General features: G+C 44.4%; 1 protein-coding gene across 18 annotated transcripts in view; it reads right to left on the bottom strand.

Moving 5' to 3' along the window:
- ZNF618 (zinc finger protein 618) overlaps positions 1-12,981 on the bottom strand; it is a 176,727-nt gene extending 163,746 nt beyond the window's left edge. For 15 of the 18 annotated variants that reach the window (XM_037983923.2, XM_007968324.3, XM_037983930.2 and 12 more), the window contains exon 1: positions 12,856-12,974. In XM_037983923.2, the coding sequence (XP_037839851.2) occupies positions 12,856-12,888 (33 nt within the window). In that variant the 5' untranslated portion in view covers positions 12,889-12,974. Of the gene's footprint in view, positions 1-12,855 lie in introns of all 18 variants that reach the window. The other 3 variants (XM_007968334.3, XM_007968335.3, XM_007968329.3) reach the window with 2 other exon arrangements.
- Between the last annotated feature and the right edge of the window lie 1,969 nt (positions 12,982-14,950).

Genomic DNA, 14,950 nt, shown 5'->3' with positions numbered 1-14,950 from the left:
TGTCTTGCACTTGAAATCAGACCTTACCTTGTACATCTCTCTTGTCTGTTCCAATGGCCTCCTGCTTACCTGGCTCTTCCAAGCCTCTCTTACCTCAGCTGTTCATACTTCCAATCGCCCCCTGATTCTCTATTAACTGCCCTCCTGCCCAAACTAACAGTACATGCTTTCTAAGACAAGCTAGTCCAAGCCCTTATTGTACAGTAGGGAAAACTGAGGTCCAAAGAGGGCAAAAAATGTACCCAAGACTGGAGAGCACTCAGGGCTATTTCTCCTCCGACAGCCTGTGGGCTCTAGGTATCCCTGGGGTTGAGTTCTGACTCCACCTCTCACGGCCTGTTACTGCCCCATCAGGGCAGCAAGCGACGCCACAGGCCCTGACTGGGACATGCCAGAGCTCTTGGCTCCAAGCATACCTTACATCTGTCTGGGCATAAATTTGCATTCTGAATCTGGGAGGCCCTGATTCCAAGTATGTCAAATGTAATTAATTACAGCAAACCTTCTGCAACTGTTTTCAAACGTGGTATTAAAGGCTTTGTGAGCAAGGAACACACAACCCGCTGGTCGGCTGAGGCACATGGGGAGCTGGGGGCTGAAAGCCAGGGAGTCCCGGACCCAGGCCCCACAAAATGGGGAGAGCAGCTTCCCCAGACGCCATGGTTCAGAACCCACCACAGACAAACGGGTGGCCGTGTTTAAGGTCCCAGCCCATCCACCGACTCCACATCATGGGCAAGTTACTATGCCTTCCTCAGTTGTACAATGAGAATGATAAGATTCCACACCTCAGAGGTCTGTTGTGAGCTTAGAATATGGTGGCCACCTAAATTTGAATCCAGCTGCCACTTACTAGCTGTGTAGCCTTGGGCAATTCCTTTTACCTCTGAATTTCCACTCTCATATTTAAAAAAAATAAAAAATCCCTACTTTACAAGGTGACTTTTTTTGTGTTTGTTTGTTTTTTTTTTTTGAGACAGAGTCTCGCTCTGTCGCCCAGACTGGAGTGCAGTGGCCGGATCTCGGCTCACTACAAGCTCCGCCTCCTGGGTTCACGCCATTCTCCTGCCTCAGCCTCCCGAGTAGCTGGGACTACAGGCGCCCGCCACCTCGCCCAGCTAGTTTTTTTGTATTTTTTAGTAGAGATGGGGTTTCACCGTGTTAGCCAGGATGGTCTCAATCTCTTGACCTCATGATCCACCCGTCTCGGCCTCCCAAAGTGCTGGGATTACAGGCTTGAGCCACCGCGGCCGGCCGAGGTGACTGTTTTAAATGAGATAATAGGTATTAAATGCTTAGTCCAAGGCCTGTCATATAATAAGCACTCAGAAAATGTACAATGATTATATTTCAAGGCAGATAAATTCCACTGTGCAAAAATAATGTGAGATAAGTATGCTAAACTTCAGTCCTTGAAAAGTTCCCAATTAAAAAAAAATAGGAGTTTATAAAGCTGAATTTCCAACACATGGCTCACACTCCTTTCAAAACATGAAGAGCAGGAGTACTACTGAATTGGAAAACTAGAGACTGTTGCTCCTGGCCTGGGCTGCTCACCCACCTCCAGGTCTCTGATCCAGGCTGGAAGTCAAGGGAGATGACCCCCCACCCTGCCAGCTCTGCCCACTATAAAAGGATGCCCTCTGGGTCTTTTAGCAGCCTTCCTTCCCAAATCATTACAGGAAGCAGACAAGACTTGGCAAAAGAATGGCTTCCAGTCCCCGCAGGACCCAAACTCCACAGTCCCCAATGTGACCTGGGTCTCTCTGCCACAACTAGCCCAGAACTGCAACCTGATCCAAAAATACCCCAGTTCAAACTCAAAAACGAATTTGGAATTTTTTGGTAGGCAGAGAAATTGTCAGGGATTATCTTTTAGATTTGTGTTTGCTCATCTTGTTGGATTTGCTTTCTTTCAAAGTGTTCAACTAATGTTTAGGGGAGGGATAAGCAAAGTGGGAAGCAATATAATTTTTTCCCTGAATTACTAATCTCTCTCTCTTTTTCTCTCTCTCTCTGTCTTACAAACTCCCATTACCTCCTCCATTTTAACCACCTACTTAAACTAATGCCTACACTACTACATCATCATCCCATGCTAGGTTCTGAGTCCTGCAGTCTGTCCAGGTATCTGATGACAGTATTGTGTGACCCTGAGCAAGCCACTTGCCCTCTGTGGGGTTCTACTTCCTCTACTATAAAAGGAGCAGGTTTGCTTACATCAGCACTGTACAATAGAAATATAATATGAGCCATGGAGGCAATTTCAAATTTCCTAGTAGCCACATTGTTTAAAAAAAAAGTAGAAAGTAAAAAGAAACCAGTGAAATTAGTATTAATAATGTATCTTATTTAATCTAATAGGTAAAATATCATTTTAACCTGTAGTATTTTCAAATTATCACTGAGACCTTTTATAGTCTTTTTTTTTTCTAGTAAGTCTTTGAAATCTATGGATTGACTACCCACATTTCAACTACTTCTAGCTACGTGCAGCTAGTAGATACCAATACATACTGAATGGCACAGGCTTAGATGCTATCTGTGACCCTTATAGCTCTAGACCCCTCTGATAAAACAAAGGCAGGCCTTACAACAAATTCCAACTAAGGCTAGTAGCACCCCAGGGAAGTTTCTCTTCCCTGAGGCCTCATTTCAGACTAGTTTCAGTTTTATTTCAGATCCGTTTCACTTTCTGCTTTTCCAGCATACTTTATAAGAAACACCCACATAAACACAATTAAATTTTTATAGTTATTTTCCCATTTGATGAAATTAAGAAAAAAAAAAATTCCCCAACATCCAAAAATATCTTCGTTTATTCTTTTTGGGTATTCTAACTTCCCCGACTACATCTTTTTGGCTTGCAAAAACTGAGTCCAAAATAAAACAAAACACAAATTCTCTGCAAACTTTCACCTGACAAAAACTCCCACCCTTAGTCCCCCAATTTTCCACAAAAATGTTGAGACAGGCAGGAATTTGTATGGCACAGGCTCAAAGCTGAGAGGTAAGAATGGCTAGCTCCTCAGATATGCTGTCTTGGACAATAACACATCCAGTAAGCAAACCAAAAGTGCTTTTGACTTTGAGTGCTACCAGCAAACTGTAAGCCGAGGACTTGCCAAGAGATACTCAGGCCTCCTTCACTTTGCAGTAGCCATTTCCACCCCTGGGGGAGACATCAGGTTTCATTCCTCCCTGGGTCCTCACCCAGGAACAGGGCTGACCCCTGGTAATCAAAGATCGACCCCTGACACAGAGCTGACTTCACTAGAAAGCAATGTTTTTCCCTGTGTTTTCTACAGCAGACTGGGGGGCCAAGCATCACCTGACTCCATTTATTCGCTTTAGCTTATATAGAAAGCCTCATTCTGCTTTGTCAGCCAAAATATTTATATCATTTTTTTGTCGACTCAATACCATCCTGACCTCAGCCTCCCTCCTTTCCTTTTTAAGAAAAGAAAGGAGTGGTCGCCAACATGTTTCTCCAGTTCTTTGCTGCTCATGAAGCACTTTCTAGTCCATTAACTCATACAATGCTTTCGAAAAGCCTGGAAGGGTTTAAGGATGGCCTGTCCTCCCACTTAACAGATGAACAAGTAGAGGCTGTCCCAGACCCCAAGGCCTTCCAGGGCTAGGCAGGCCACATACATGATTGAAACAGGATGAGGCTGGGGACAGATGCAAACAGGAAAGAATCCGTGAAAGGCCCACAAATTCCAAACTTTCTGAACCCTGGGCTGGCAAAAAGATAAAATAACATACAAGAAAAGGGGTCCACTCACCTTGTGGCCCTTAGTGTGAGACTCGGTTTATACAACTTACCCAGCATAGCACTAACTGGTACTAATTATAAAAAGCAACTTATATTTAAAAAGTAACACATATGTCAGAGTTTACAAAGCATTTCCAAACATGTTATCTTATGTCATTCCTGTAAAGAATCATTATCAGCCCATCTCTCAGATCCAGAAATTAAGATACGGAAGGACTAAAGAACTTGTCTGTGGACTTAAGTGTGTAAGCAGCAAACCTGTCCCAACCCCAGGTCATCATTGAGTAACCCCAGGGCCTGCCTTGCCCCGCTGCCACTTTACGCTGCTGAGAGACACCATCCAATCCAGCTGCCTAGCCAGAGGCATCTCCCCTTTGAAACCTGATCACTCCAGGATCAGGCACAGAAGCAGGTCATCCAGCCCGGCTTTGATGACAACCCCAAGGGTATCTAATTATAACAAGGAAGGGTGGAGTCAGGATTCTCTCGCTATTTCTCAAGACCAAATTAATTTTAATTCCTTTTGATACAGTGTATACGCACAGGGCAGGAAAAGCACTGGTTGAGGAGTCAAGAAATTTGAGGCTTTTAGTCCCACTTCCGCTTGTTCACTGAGGTCTTGGGCAAGTCACTCCACCTTCTTCCCGAGGCCTTAGTTTCTGTGTGTGCGCACGTGTGTGTGTGTGTGTGTGTGTGTGTGTGTGTGTGTATCGATAAGGAAGGACAAACTGGCTTCATGTCCCATGGGGTATGTGTGTATGTGTGTGTGTGTCGACAAGGAAGGACAAACTGGCTTCACATCCCACGCTAAGCCCAGCTGATGGGTAGCATTATATAACACTAAGGACCCTGAGGCCACTGGCCAGACTCAATGGAAAGGACCACCATGATCAATTAGTGATGTCTGCCATGATCAGTTAGTGATGTCTGCCACAGGCTGGAGGACAGGGAATGGCAGTATGTATGTTCCTTATTTACCATCCTTGGACTAGATGATGCACAAGTAACATGCTGCAAGTGAAAAGAACTTTGCCCTTTACAAAACTTTTTTCTTACATCTCTCACAACTTTTACAAGAACCCTGTGTATCGTCATCATCGTCATCAATATATTATCATCTCACCTTTACAGATAAGGACTCTACGGTGCAGGGAAATGAAGTACTTTGGCAAACACCACAAAATGATTAGCTGGTGGAGCAGAGAGGGGAGCCGTGCCTTGGCTCTCCGACTATGCTCTGCTCGTTCTGCCCTTGGAAATGTCAAACTGGTGCTCCGCTCTTTTCGGGCCAGCTCATGCATGTGGCTGTTCTGAAGACACCCCCCATTTACAGGGCTTCGCCTCCCTCCCATGGGCTACTTGCCCCTTTTAGAGGAGAGGCCACAGCAAAATCACGAAACCTACACGCAGACATGGCAGGAAAGTAGTGCTAAGTCAGAGTTCCAGATGTTTCTTCCCATAGTGAAGTCCTGCCTTCACTGTATGGGGTGGGGCAAGCCCCGAGAAAAGTGAGGTAAACAGAGCATGGAGCCCCAACAGGTCATAGTCCTCCCCACCAGGAGGACAACACTCAATCCTAAGATGCTTTCAAACTGATAGATGCACCAATGATTTTGTAACAGCTTTTGGAGAAGAAATAAAAGGGAGAAAAAGTTCACTAGAAGAACAAATCTACCGTAAGGCACATCCTCATTTCAGAAATATAGAAATGTGGGAATGTGAACATTGAGGAGAGATGTCTACCTTCACTTAGGATTCTATGCTCGCTGGCTGAAATTGGCCATAAAGTGTTAAAAATGACAGCGTTTTATAAAACGTGCTGAAAAAAAACTAAGCAAAGAAACAGAAGGTTCTGTTTTCTTCCATAAGCATCTTTGACATCTGCAAACTAAAATTCAACCAAAGATGGGGTCACATCACACATTTAGCTGCTTTAGGCTGAAGGGGCCCATGTGCCCGGATATTCTGCAAACAGGCCCCGGTGTTCAGTTACAGGACACCTGGCTAAGAAGAGCAGGCACAGATACAGGGCACTGCTGTATCCCATTCACCATACCTGCAAAGCAGGCAGCTGGTGGCCCCCCACCCACTTTAAAGAAATACTTTGTACAAAAGGAGTGAGGAGGGCAGGGGTGAAAGTTATCAGACGAACTTTTTAAAAATCCCCCAAGACATGTAAAGGAGCATTTCCTCATCTAAGGATCCCTGTTGGACCTATTATTCCAGGGGAGCCATGGCTTCAGAGCCAGCTACAAGAAAATGTGCCTTGGGCTCCGTAATAAAACACTGGCTTTGACCAAATGGCCAAGCCCAAATTGGTCATCCACTCTTCACTACACCTAAAGCCCACTGATCTGAGCTATTTCCAAAAATCAAATGAAGTCATCAAATATTTATGGAGCTGCTGCTCTGCGCCAGACCCTAAAATGAATAACCGGTGATCTCTACCCTCACGGATGTTACAAGTTGGCTGGAGAAGCAGAAGTGCAAACAACCAACTCTGACCTGCGGGTCGACAGTGTCTGGGGGGGTACAATGGGGGCAGAGGGAGAGGAGGTCTACCTGGGGTAATTTGTTGGGGGGCTCTACAGAAGAAGAAGCGCAGCTTATCTTGCGGAAGGGCTGGTTTCTCATGGAGCAGATATGAATGAGGGAAAGGGCACCAGAGGCAGGGGCCCCAGCATGAGCAAAAACTCAAAGGCACACAGGTCCACCCGCCATTGAGATGTATCCCTTTTAAAGCCTTGCCACAGGCTCAGAAACAAATCCAGAAATATTCCAAGGAGCTAGAGCAGCCCCAGAATGAAAGCATCCAGAATGCTTTAACAAGAAAGTCTCATGGATGGCAGGCTGTTTTAAAGCAACAGCCAAGAGTGTACATTTTCACTTGTCACCTAACTTTGCCTGCTAAAGATAAGCCACCAGGCTTCCAGGACTATCCCGAGTGTTGTCAGTGGGATTTAATCTCCCCTGGAGAATCCCTGGCCACTAGGTTGAGTCAACTCACACGCATTGACCACCTTCTCAACATGCATTGACCACCTTCTCAGGTCCTCAGACTGGCTGAGAGTCTCCCCATGTGACCCCTTCATTTAATCCTAAAACCCTGCAAGGCTGGGATCATTAACTCTCTTTTCCCAGATGTAGAAGCTGTGGTTCCAAAACCAGAGTGACTTTCCTGAAGTCACCCAAAGCTAACCACACCATGAGGCTGGATTTCAAACTCTGGTCTGGCTGACCTCAAACCCAGCTTTCCATTTTGCCAACTGGGGTGGATTCGGAAAATTTCTATGCATCTGACCTAAGGCCTGGCCTCGGGAGGATTTCCTGCTGATGCCGTGTTTTCGGCTCAGAAATAGATTTCATTGCCAGGCCATCTTTTACCTCTGATCTCCTTCCTGTCCTCAGACCCCAGCCCTGGTCCTGGCCACCTGCTGCCTTTTTGCAACTTCATCCTTCTCTCTGGCAACACTTTATTTAAAATGCACTTCAAAAAACAACTGCCTCCCAGACTCACACTCCTTGACTTCAACAGCTCACAGGCTATGACACATCATCCCGGAGTTACTAGCCATCATTTGTCATTTTTAACTACAGCACAGTGGCCTAACCCTGGCAGAAGACTGCTTTGGGACAAATAAAAGGGAAATGTGGGCCACTCTAGCCAGGAGAGCTATATGGATGGAACTCATCGTCACTATAGGCTGAAATGCCTCAGAGCATGTGAGATTCAGATACGAAATCCCACCAACAAAACCAAGAGGTCTGAAAGGTGTTGCTACCCTTCTGGGGCCAGCCAGTGATGACGACAACTGGTCCAATCCTACGGTGTCCAATATGGTAGCCACCAGCCACATGTGGCTGCTGAACAGGGGAAATGTGGCTGGTCAGAATTGAGATGTACTGTAGGAGTAAAATACATTAGATTTCAAAGACTCACTACCCCCCAAAAGAATGTAACTTGTCACATTAATAATTTTCATATGGATGGCTTGATGAAAGGATAGTATTGTGGACATACTGAGTTATGTTAAAATCAATGGCACCTGTTTCTTTTACTTCCTTTAATCCACTATGAGAAAATTAAAAATTATATATGTGGCTCACATTGGGGGCTTGAATTATATTTCTATTAGACAGCATGGACCTGACACATTTAAAAGATGAGGAGACTAAGACAGAAATTCTGGGATTTTCAAGGAAGTGACCATACACAAAAATACAGACCGTGTTCTTGTCTGATTAAATTAAATATAGCACAAACACAAACTCTCTAACTCCAGAAAAATTTCTCTGGCAATTCAAACTAAAAGTGGGGAACAACAGACAAGGACTCTACACACTTTAGATCTCCTCTCCAACAAGAAGGCCTTGCAAAGATACTGCCTTCAAACTTGCATCTGCCCTTCCATATGTCCTTCCAGACTCATCCAAGGCCAACAAGCTGGGGTATGTGCCTGGGCCGCCCATGTGGCTGAGCTTTCTTCATAGGTGGCCCTTGAAGTGGGCTCAACCAGGGTTCAAAATATGTGGCACAGGACACCTAACCCACAGGGTTCACCTAAAAGTTAACTGAGATAATAAATGTGAAAATAAAGTATAAGCAATAAAATGCAGTATACCTGCAGCACATCATGGCAGCTCAGCTAGTCCAGTACCTTTCAAACTCTCTTGACCGTGATCCACAGGAGGAAATCTATCTCACATCACAAACATACATCCACAAATATAAACAAAAGTTTCATGAGAGGATACTCACCTGTACCCTGTGCTATGCCTCTGCTATTTTTGTTCCCCTATATTCTATTCTTGTTTTTAAAAAATTCTGACTGTGATTCACTAAATTGATTTCACAACCCACTAATGGCCCATGATTCGAGGTCTCACCTGGGAATGGTAATTAAGAGGTACACTCTCCACTCTCATTTACATTGCTGTTTGGCCACTGCACCCCTCTCTCTAGAATATGGGAGTCAGGATATAGCCTCAGAATCCTTCTCAACACAGTGATCCAGGCAGCCATAACCAATTCCTTGGAGTTACATTCAGAAATGAAACCTATTCATCATTATCCTTGATCTGTTCCCAAGTGTTCATTTTATAAATGCAAAAATTGAGGCTCTGAAGGAAAAAGTGATTTGCCCAAGGTCATACAGCAAGACTTTGTGGGGGGGTAGGGCTCCCGAAAAAAAGCCACTTCATTTTACATCACCAGAAAGAAGGTACAACTGACCCAAAACATCACAAGAACAAGGAAAAAATTCAAAATTTCCTCATGACCATGAAAAGTCAGCTCATATACATCCAGTCAAATATGGCAAGGAAGTTCTTATCACCCACCAAGGAGAAGACGTAACGATTCTGAGGTCAGAGGAAGCAGCATGCCAAGAGCTGAGTCAAAAGTGAGAAAAATATTGTATCTGACACTGGAGGAGTTTTAAACCCAGTTTCTCAAGTGAAACAAGTCATTAGCTGTTTATTTTCTAGGACGAGGGAGAGGTCAGCCTTACACTGACCAGCCATCTTTGTTGCTTTCCTTCTGCAAAAGCAAGAACCCTTGTTCAAATTCACCTCTGTGCGGGGCTGGAAGAATAAGCAAACCTCTTTTCCTAGCTTGCTCCAAAGTCAAGCTATAAAGCAGGCCCTTGAAATTTCAAACCTTATCAGAAAAAATTAAAAAAAAAAAAAAACAAAAAAAACCTCCTTAGGCAGAAAAGCAAAACATTAATAAGAATCTCCATTGTGAAACTGAATATAAATGATCTTTCGCCAAAATAATTCAGCCCATCGTGAAATTACCACCCCTCAAGTCCAATTTACCAGATATTTTGCCCAACAATCTAAGAGAATGTGGTGAACAGACAGGAGCTAATAAAAATTAGCTCATATATCCATTTCTGGTCACACGTCCACCTAAAATAGGAGGTGAGAGAGCCAAGGCCAAGGTCAGATCTCAATCCAGAGAGAAACACCAATAGAAACAAAAGAAAACTGGCCCCGCCCCCAATAGAACCATCATGCACCTCTACTTCCTTTACAACAAACATGATCAGAATAACCAATTAAAAAAAAAAAAAACATGTCTACAAAACCAGAAATGATTTTCAACTTCTAGCCATAGACAACAGAACAAAATTTCAGCAGAAGGAATGAAGGAATCTGAATTGTGTCAGGAGATCCAGGCCACACAAAGGGACGTGCTGCAATATTTTTATTCCTTGCACCAGAAATAACCTGTTATCTGCAACCCTGACTTTTTCTCAGATGCCCCTACCCCGCTCCACCCCTCCCCAGCCCATCTCTCCTTCATCACTGCTAAACTCAGGCCTTCTGCCTCATGAGGCCTCCAGAGCCCCTTGGAAATTATAAATTCCTTGACCGTCCTAGTCATCGGCCTAAATAATTCAACAGAAAAAAATTTTTTTTAATTATGCTGCCTTAAAAAAAAAAAAAAAAAAAAAAAAAAAAAGCTCATTCCAAATATGTCAGAATGTGACCAGTCAGCCCTGAAGGATTTTGTTACTAAAAAAATAAAATCTCCCAAATGCAATGGCGATGATGGGAAATGTCAAACCTCTGCCATTGTCAAATATATTTCACAGAGATAATATATTTGACTCATTCCACTTAAACATCCAAATTTCCACAAAACCGGGTTGGGAATCTATGGACTGGCGCCACCAGTTTTTCCAAGACCAGCTAGTGGCTGGCAAAAGGGGCAAAGGGTTTCCTTTCTTGCCCCAGGTGACCCATCACCAATTTCCAAGCCAAGGTCCCTCCAAGATCCCACCCTGCAAGTCCTAACAATATGCTCTTTTTGGACAGAAACATTATAACTTTTGGGGGGTAGGCTCAAAATCCCCAGCAAGTTCAATCAGATACTAATTTATCACAAAACCCTTCATCGTTGGGTGGGTACTTTATTTTCATCTGTCAAATTTCAATTCAGTCAATATTTATTTGCCTTCTTAAATTTTTTTTTCATTTTTGTTTCACCTTCATTTGATGCATTTTAAGGCCAAAACCTCCTCATGAAATACTGTTTGCATATATGCTTTCATATTCCAAAGGCAAACCTTGGGTTTGGCTTTTGTTTGTATTTTGATTATTTTTCCTTTATTTTGTTGCTGCTAAAATCAGCTGAGTTGGTGTTTTATCACATTTCTTCAGCAAAGTAAGTGTTCTACCAAGGAAGATAGATAAGAATTAGAATTTTCATCTCCTTTTTGCCCATCCCTCTTTTATCTCTTTCTTGTTAAGTCAGTAAAATTTGTGCTTTTTTTTTTTTTTGGTCACAAACCCCCCAAAATGATTAAGGCTAATGGATTTTTTTCCCCCTTTGAAAGTAATCAGGTTTCTGAAAAATAACAAATATTGATAAACTACCAACCCCACATCACAGTCAAAGAGGCCTGAAACCAATCTGAATTTTTTTAAGTAATAAATTTTTCAAATTGGAAGAGTGAACAAGACAGAAAAGGGAAAATTTTCTTCCTTACCAAGGATTCCTCAATCCTTGTCTTCATCAATTGATTCAGTTGCATGTCATAAAAAATGAGCTTCTGTGAATCCACTGTTAGTTTTTTCATAATAATGTTAATTATGCATATCTTATTTTAATGGCGGTCTCTCCTACAAATCTGTGGGTTACTCAATTTGTATAATGTATGAATTTACATTTTTTCCACTGAATATTGCTCAAAAAAGGTCCCTGACATTTTCTGGATAAAACAACAACAAAAAAGAAATGCCTAGACCTTTCAGGAAACAAAATCAGAAAACAGTCTTAATTATTCCATCAAAACAAAACAAAAAAAACACCCACACACAAAACCCAACAAATAGAGAAAAAAAGAAAGAGAGGATTTCACTGTAACTTTTCCCGTTTCTGTTTTCTTTAGAATCTAAGGATTTAAATGCAGTAAAATGTAAATGCAAAATTAAAAAAAAAAAAAAAAAAAAAACTACAATTTTTGGGTGTGTCCAAAGCCAACATTTTAGGGTCTATTTTCTCTTTTAAATCCTTCCTTCGTGGAAATAGAAAAACTTTAAATATTGCCAAATAGAGAAATTAGTCTTTTTTTGCCCGCTGAGCTAAACAAGTTCCAAATTACAATGAAGTACAATTTCTAATTGCTTCATAAAGCCAATTCTCTCAGTTTTCCCTAAACTCAACAATTTCCCTCCTTTCTTTATTCCAATTAGTTTTTTTCTCAAACTAAAATGAGTTGGGTACCCAAACTGACTTTGCTTTTAGGAGATTTTTTGCTTTCTCCCCTCCAAGAACTGAATTCATTCAAATTCCAGCTTAATTTTCATTTACATATTATCTGGATTTGGCTTCAGAAATAAAAAGTCTCCATGCTTCTGGAAAGATCAAAGTGAAAATTTTCACCCGAAAAAAGAAAAAAAAAGAATCTCTTACCCCTCCACTGCCTGGTAGTGCAAACTTTTGAAAAAATAAGAAATAAAAAATATTTCTTTTCAATTTTAATTTCTTTTTTTATTTACAAAATAGTATCCTCTAGGTGGCGTCGTTTTAATGGGAAAAAACTACCGTTTGAAGAAAAATTAGAAAAAAAAAATTGAGAAAGGAAAATATGGCCTAAAAAAAAAAAGATTGTTGCAAAAATGGGGGATCTGGGGGGAAAGACCTCCCGGGGGGTCATCGGGGACCCCGAGCGCAGAGAGGGTCAGGGGAAAATTGCAAATTTGGGGGGGAGGGGGCAGAGCTGGAAGGGGTTGCATTTTTGCAAAATGTGAATTGTCCAAACTGAAATGGCTGCTCTGTTCTCTCGCCGCTTTGTTTTCTGGGCTCCGGTCCGAGCCCGGGGCCGGAGGGGGCGCTGGGTGGGGGCCCCAAAAGACCCCCTCGTCACCCCCACCCTCCTCGCACCCCGCAGCGCCCGGGGGGGTGCTCTCCGGACCCCGACTCTCCCGTTTGCGCCCACAAAAAGCTCGCAAACGTGCCCAGGCACTTTGCATTTTGCAAATCTTGCAATGAAGTGGCGCAGCGCCCCGGGCCCCGGCCCCCGGGGGTCCCCCGCGCGGTGCATGCCCCCGGCCCCCCGTCGTACCTGCGGAGCCGCCGCGCCGCCCGGCTGGTTCATGGGTCCGTGCGGGAGGAGGCGGCCCCGGCGCGTCCTGCTCCTCCCGGGCCGGGCTGCTGGTGCGCGCACAATGCCGCCGCCGCCGCCGCCGCCACCGCCGCCGCCGCCGCCGCTCCCTCCTCCGCCCGCCCCGCTCAGGCCGGGGGGGCGGGGGCGCTGGGGGCGCGCGGGGGGGGCGCCGGCCCTCACCCCCACCCCCGGCCCGCACCGGCCGCGCCGCTGCAGCCGCTGCCGCCGAGCCGCCCCTTGCGGGGCCGCCGGCGCCCCCCGCCGCCCTGCCCGCCCCCGGGCCGGCCTCGCCGTGCGGCCCGCGAGCTCGGGGCCTCGGCCTCGGCCTCCGCGCTGCCGGCCTCCGCGCGGCACACAAAGCCGGCCGGTCCAGGGGCGCGCCCGCCCTCCCGTCCGCCAGCCTCAGGGCCGTGGCGCACCCGCCCCCCAAACTTTCCCGCGCCGCGCCCTGCCCTCCCCGCGCCCCCGCGCCCGCCCCCCGTCTCCCTTCTGCCCTCCCCCAGTCCTCCAGCCCCTTGGAAATGTCATTTTCACACTGGAAAAAAGTTCGGGGAGCCGGCGGAACGCAAGAGGTTAATGGGAATTCAGTACCCTGCTGTACCCCCCCCCCAAAAAAAAACAGATTGATTTTTGAAATAAAAGTTTTCAAGAGCTGGCTTGCTGGAAGACTGGAAGGCTTACCGGGAATATTCTATTGCCCTGCCACTCCTCCCCAAAAAACTAATGTAATAAAATAAAAGTTTGAAGGACTGGTCCCATGTCAAACAAGAGGGGTTAAGAGGACTCTAGCCCCCTAGCCAGATTGATTTTTAAAATAAATATTTGAGGAGCCGCTTTTATGTGAAATGCCAGTGAAACGGCTGTTTCTGCCTATCCTCGCCAAATTAAAAAATATATGTGTATATATATATTTCCAAATAAAAGTTTGGAAAACTCGTCCTACAGTAAGACAAGAGGGGTTAAAGGTTAAGGGGTATTAGCGCCCCCCCCCCCGTGCATATCCACCAGTCAGGTTGATTTAGAAAAGGAAAATTTGAGAAACTTCTATATGAAATAAAATGTGAACCAGGAAATTTTTTTCCAACACCCCAAAAGAGTCAGTTTTTTTTTGTTGTTTTTTTTTTTGTTTTTTCACTTGAGCAACTGCCTCCTTGTGACTTGGGAAAGTTTAAAAGAGATTTTTTTTTTTTCTGTTCTCTTCCCCGTTCTCCTAAAAAATCAGATTTTTAAAAAACTGAGCGTGTGAAGGACCTGTCCTATTAAAGAGACAAGGGGGGATTGCTGGATCCATCCTACATTTCCCACAACTGGTTGATTTTTGGAAAAAAAATGTTAAGAATTGCTCTTCTATGAGATGCAAGGTGAACAGAAATCCTTCTTTGCCCCTCCCCGAAAGAAAACTACAAGGGTGCTTTTCAAAAATAAAAACATTGGAAATTAAGAGTAAACAGGTATCTTCTCTCTGCCCCCACCTTCAAAAATCAAATGTTCTTTTTTATAATATTTAAAGAACTGGAGCAATATGATACAGGAAGGGTTACAAAAATGTTTTCCATACAACCCTCAAAAAAGTTCTTTTTAAAATTTTAGGAAACAGAGGCACTGTGTAGAAGACACCTCCTTTCCCTAATAAGTTAAACTGGGAATTTAGCCCTATATGGGAGACATGAGATTAAGAAACACAACTCTTGCTCCGCTTAGCAAACACTCATACACAAGAGGTTAAGAGGAGGCTCTGGCCGGGAGTGGTAGCTCACGCATGTAATCCTTTTGGGAGGCCAAGGCCAGTGGATCACGAGGTCAGGAGTTGGAGACCAGCCTGGCCAACATAGTGAAAACCCATCTCTACTAAAAATACAAAAATTAGTCGGGTGTGGTGGCACACGCCAGTAGTCCCAGCTACTCAGGAGACTGAGGCAGGAGAATCGCTTGAACCCAGGAGACGGAGGTTGCAGTGAGCCAAAATCACTCCATTACTCCACTGCACTGTAGCCTGGGTGACAGAGTGGGACTGCGTCTCAAAAAAAAAAAAAAAAAAAAAAAAAAGGAGTCT

This window comes from Chlorocebus sabaeus, chromosome 12 (genome assembly GCF_047675955.1).
Source record: "Chlorocebus sabaeus isolate Y175 chromosome 12, mChlSab1.0.hap1, whole genome shotgun sequence".
NCBI lineage: Eukaryota > Metazoa > Chordata > Mammalia > Primates > Cercopithecidae > Chlorocebus > Chlorocebus sabaeus.
Note: the sequence above shows the minus strand (reverse complement) of the source record. Positions and strands in the feature narration are given on the sequence as shown.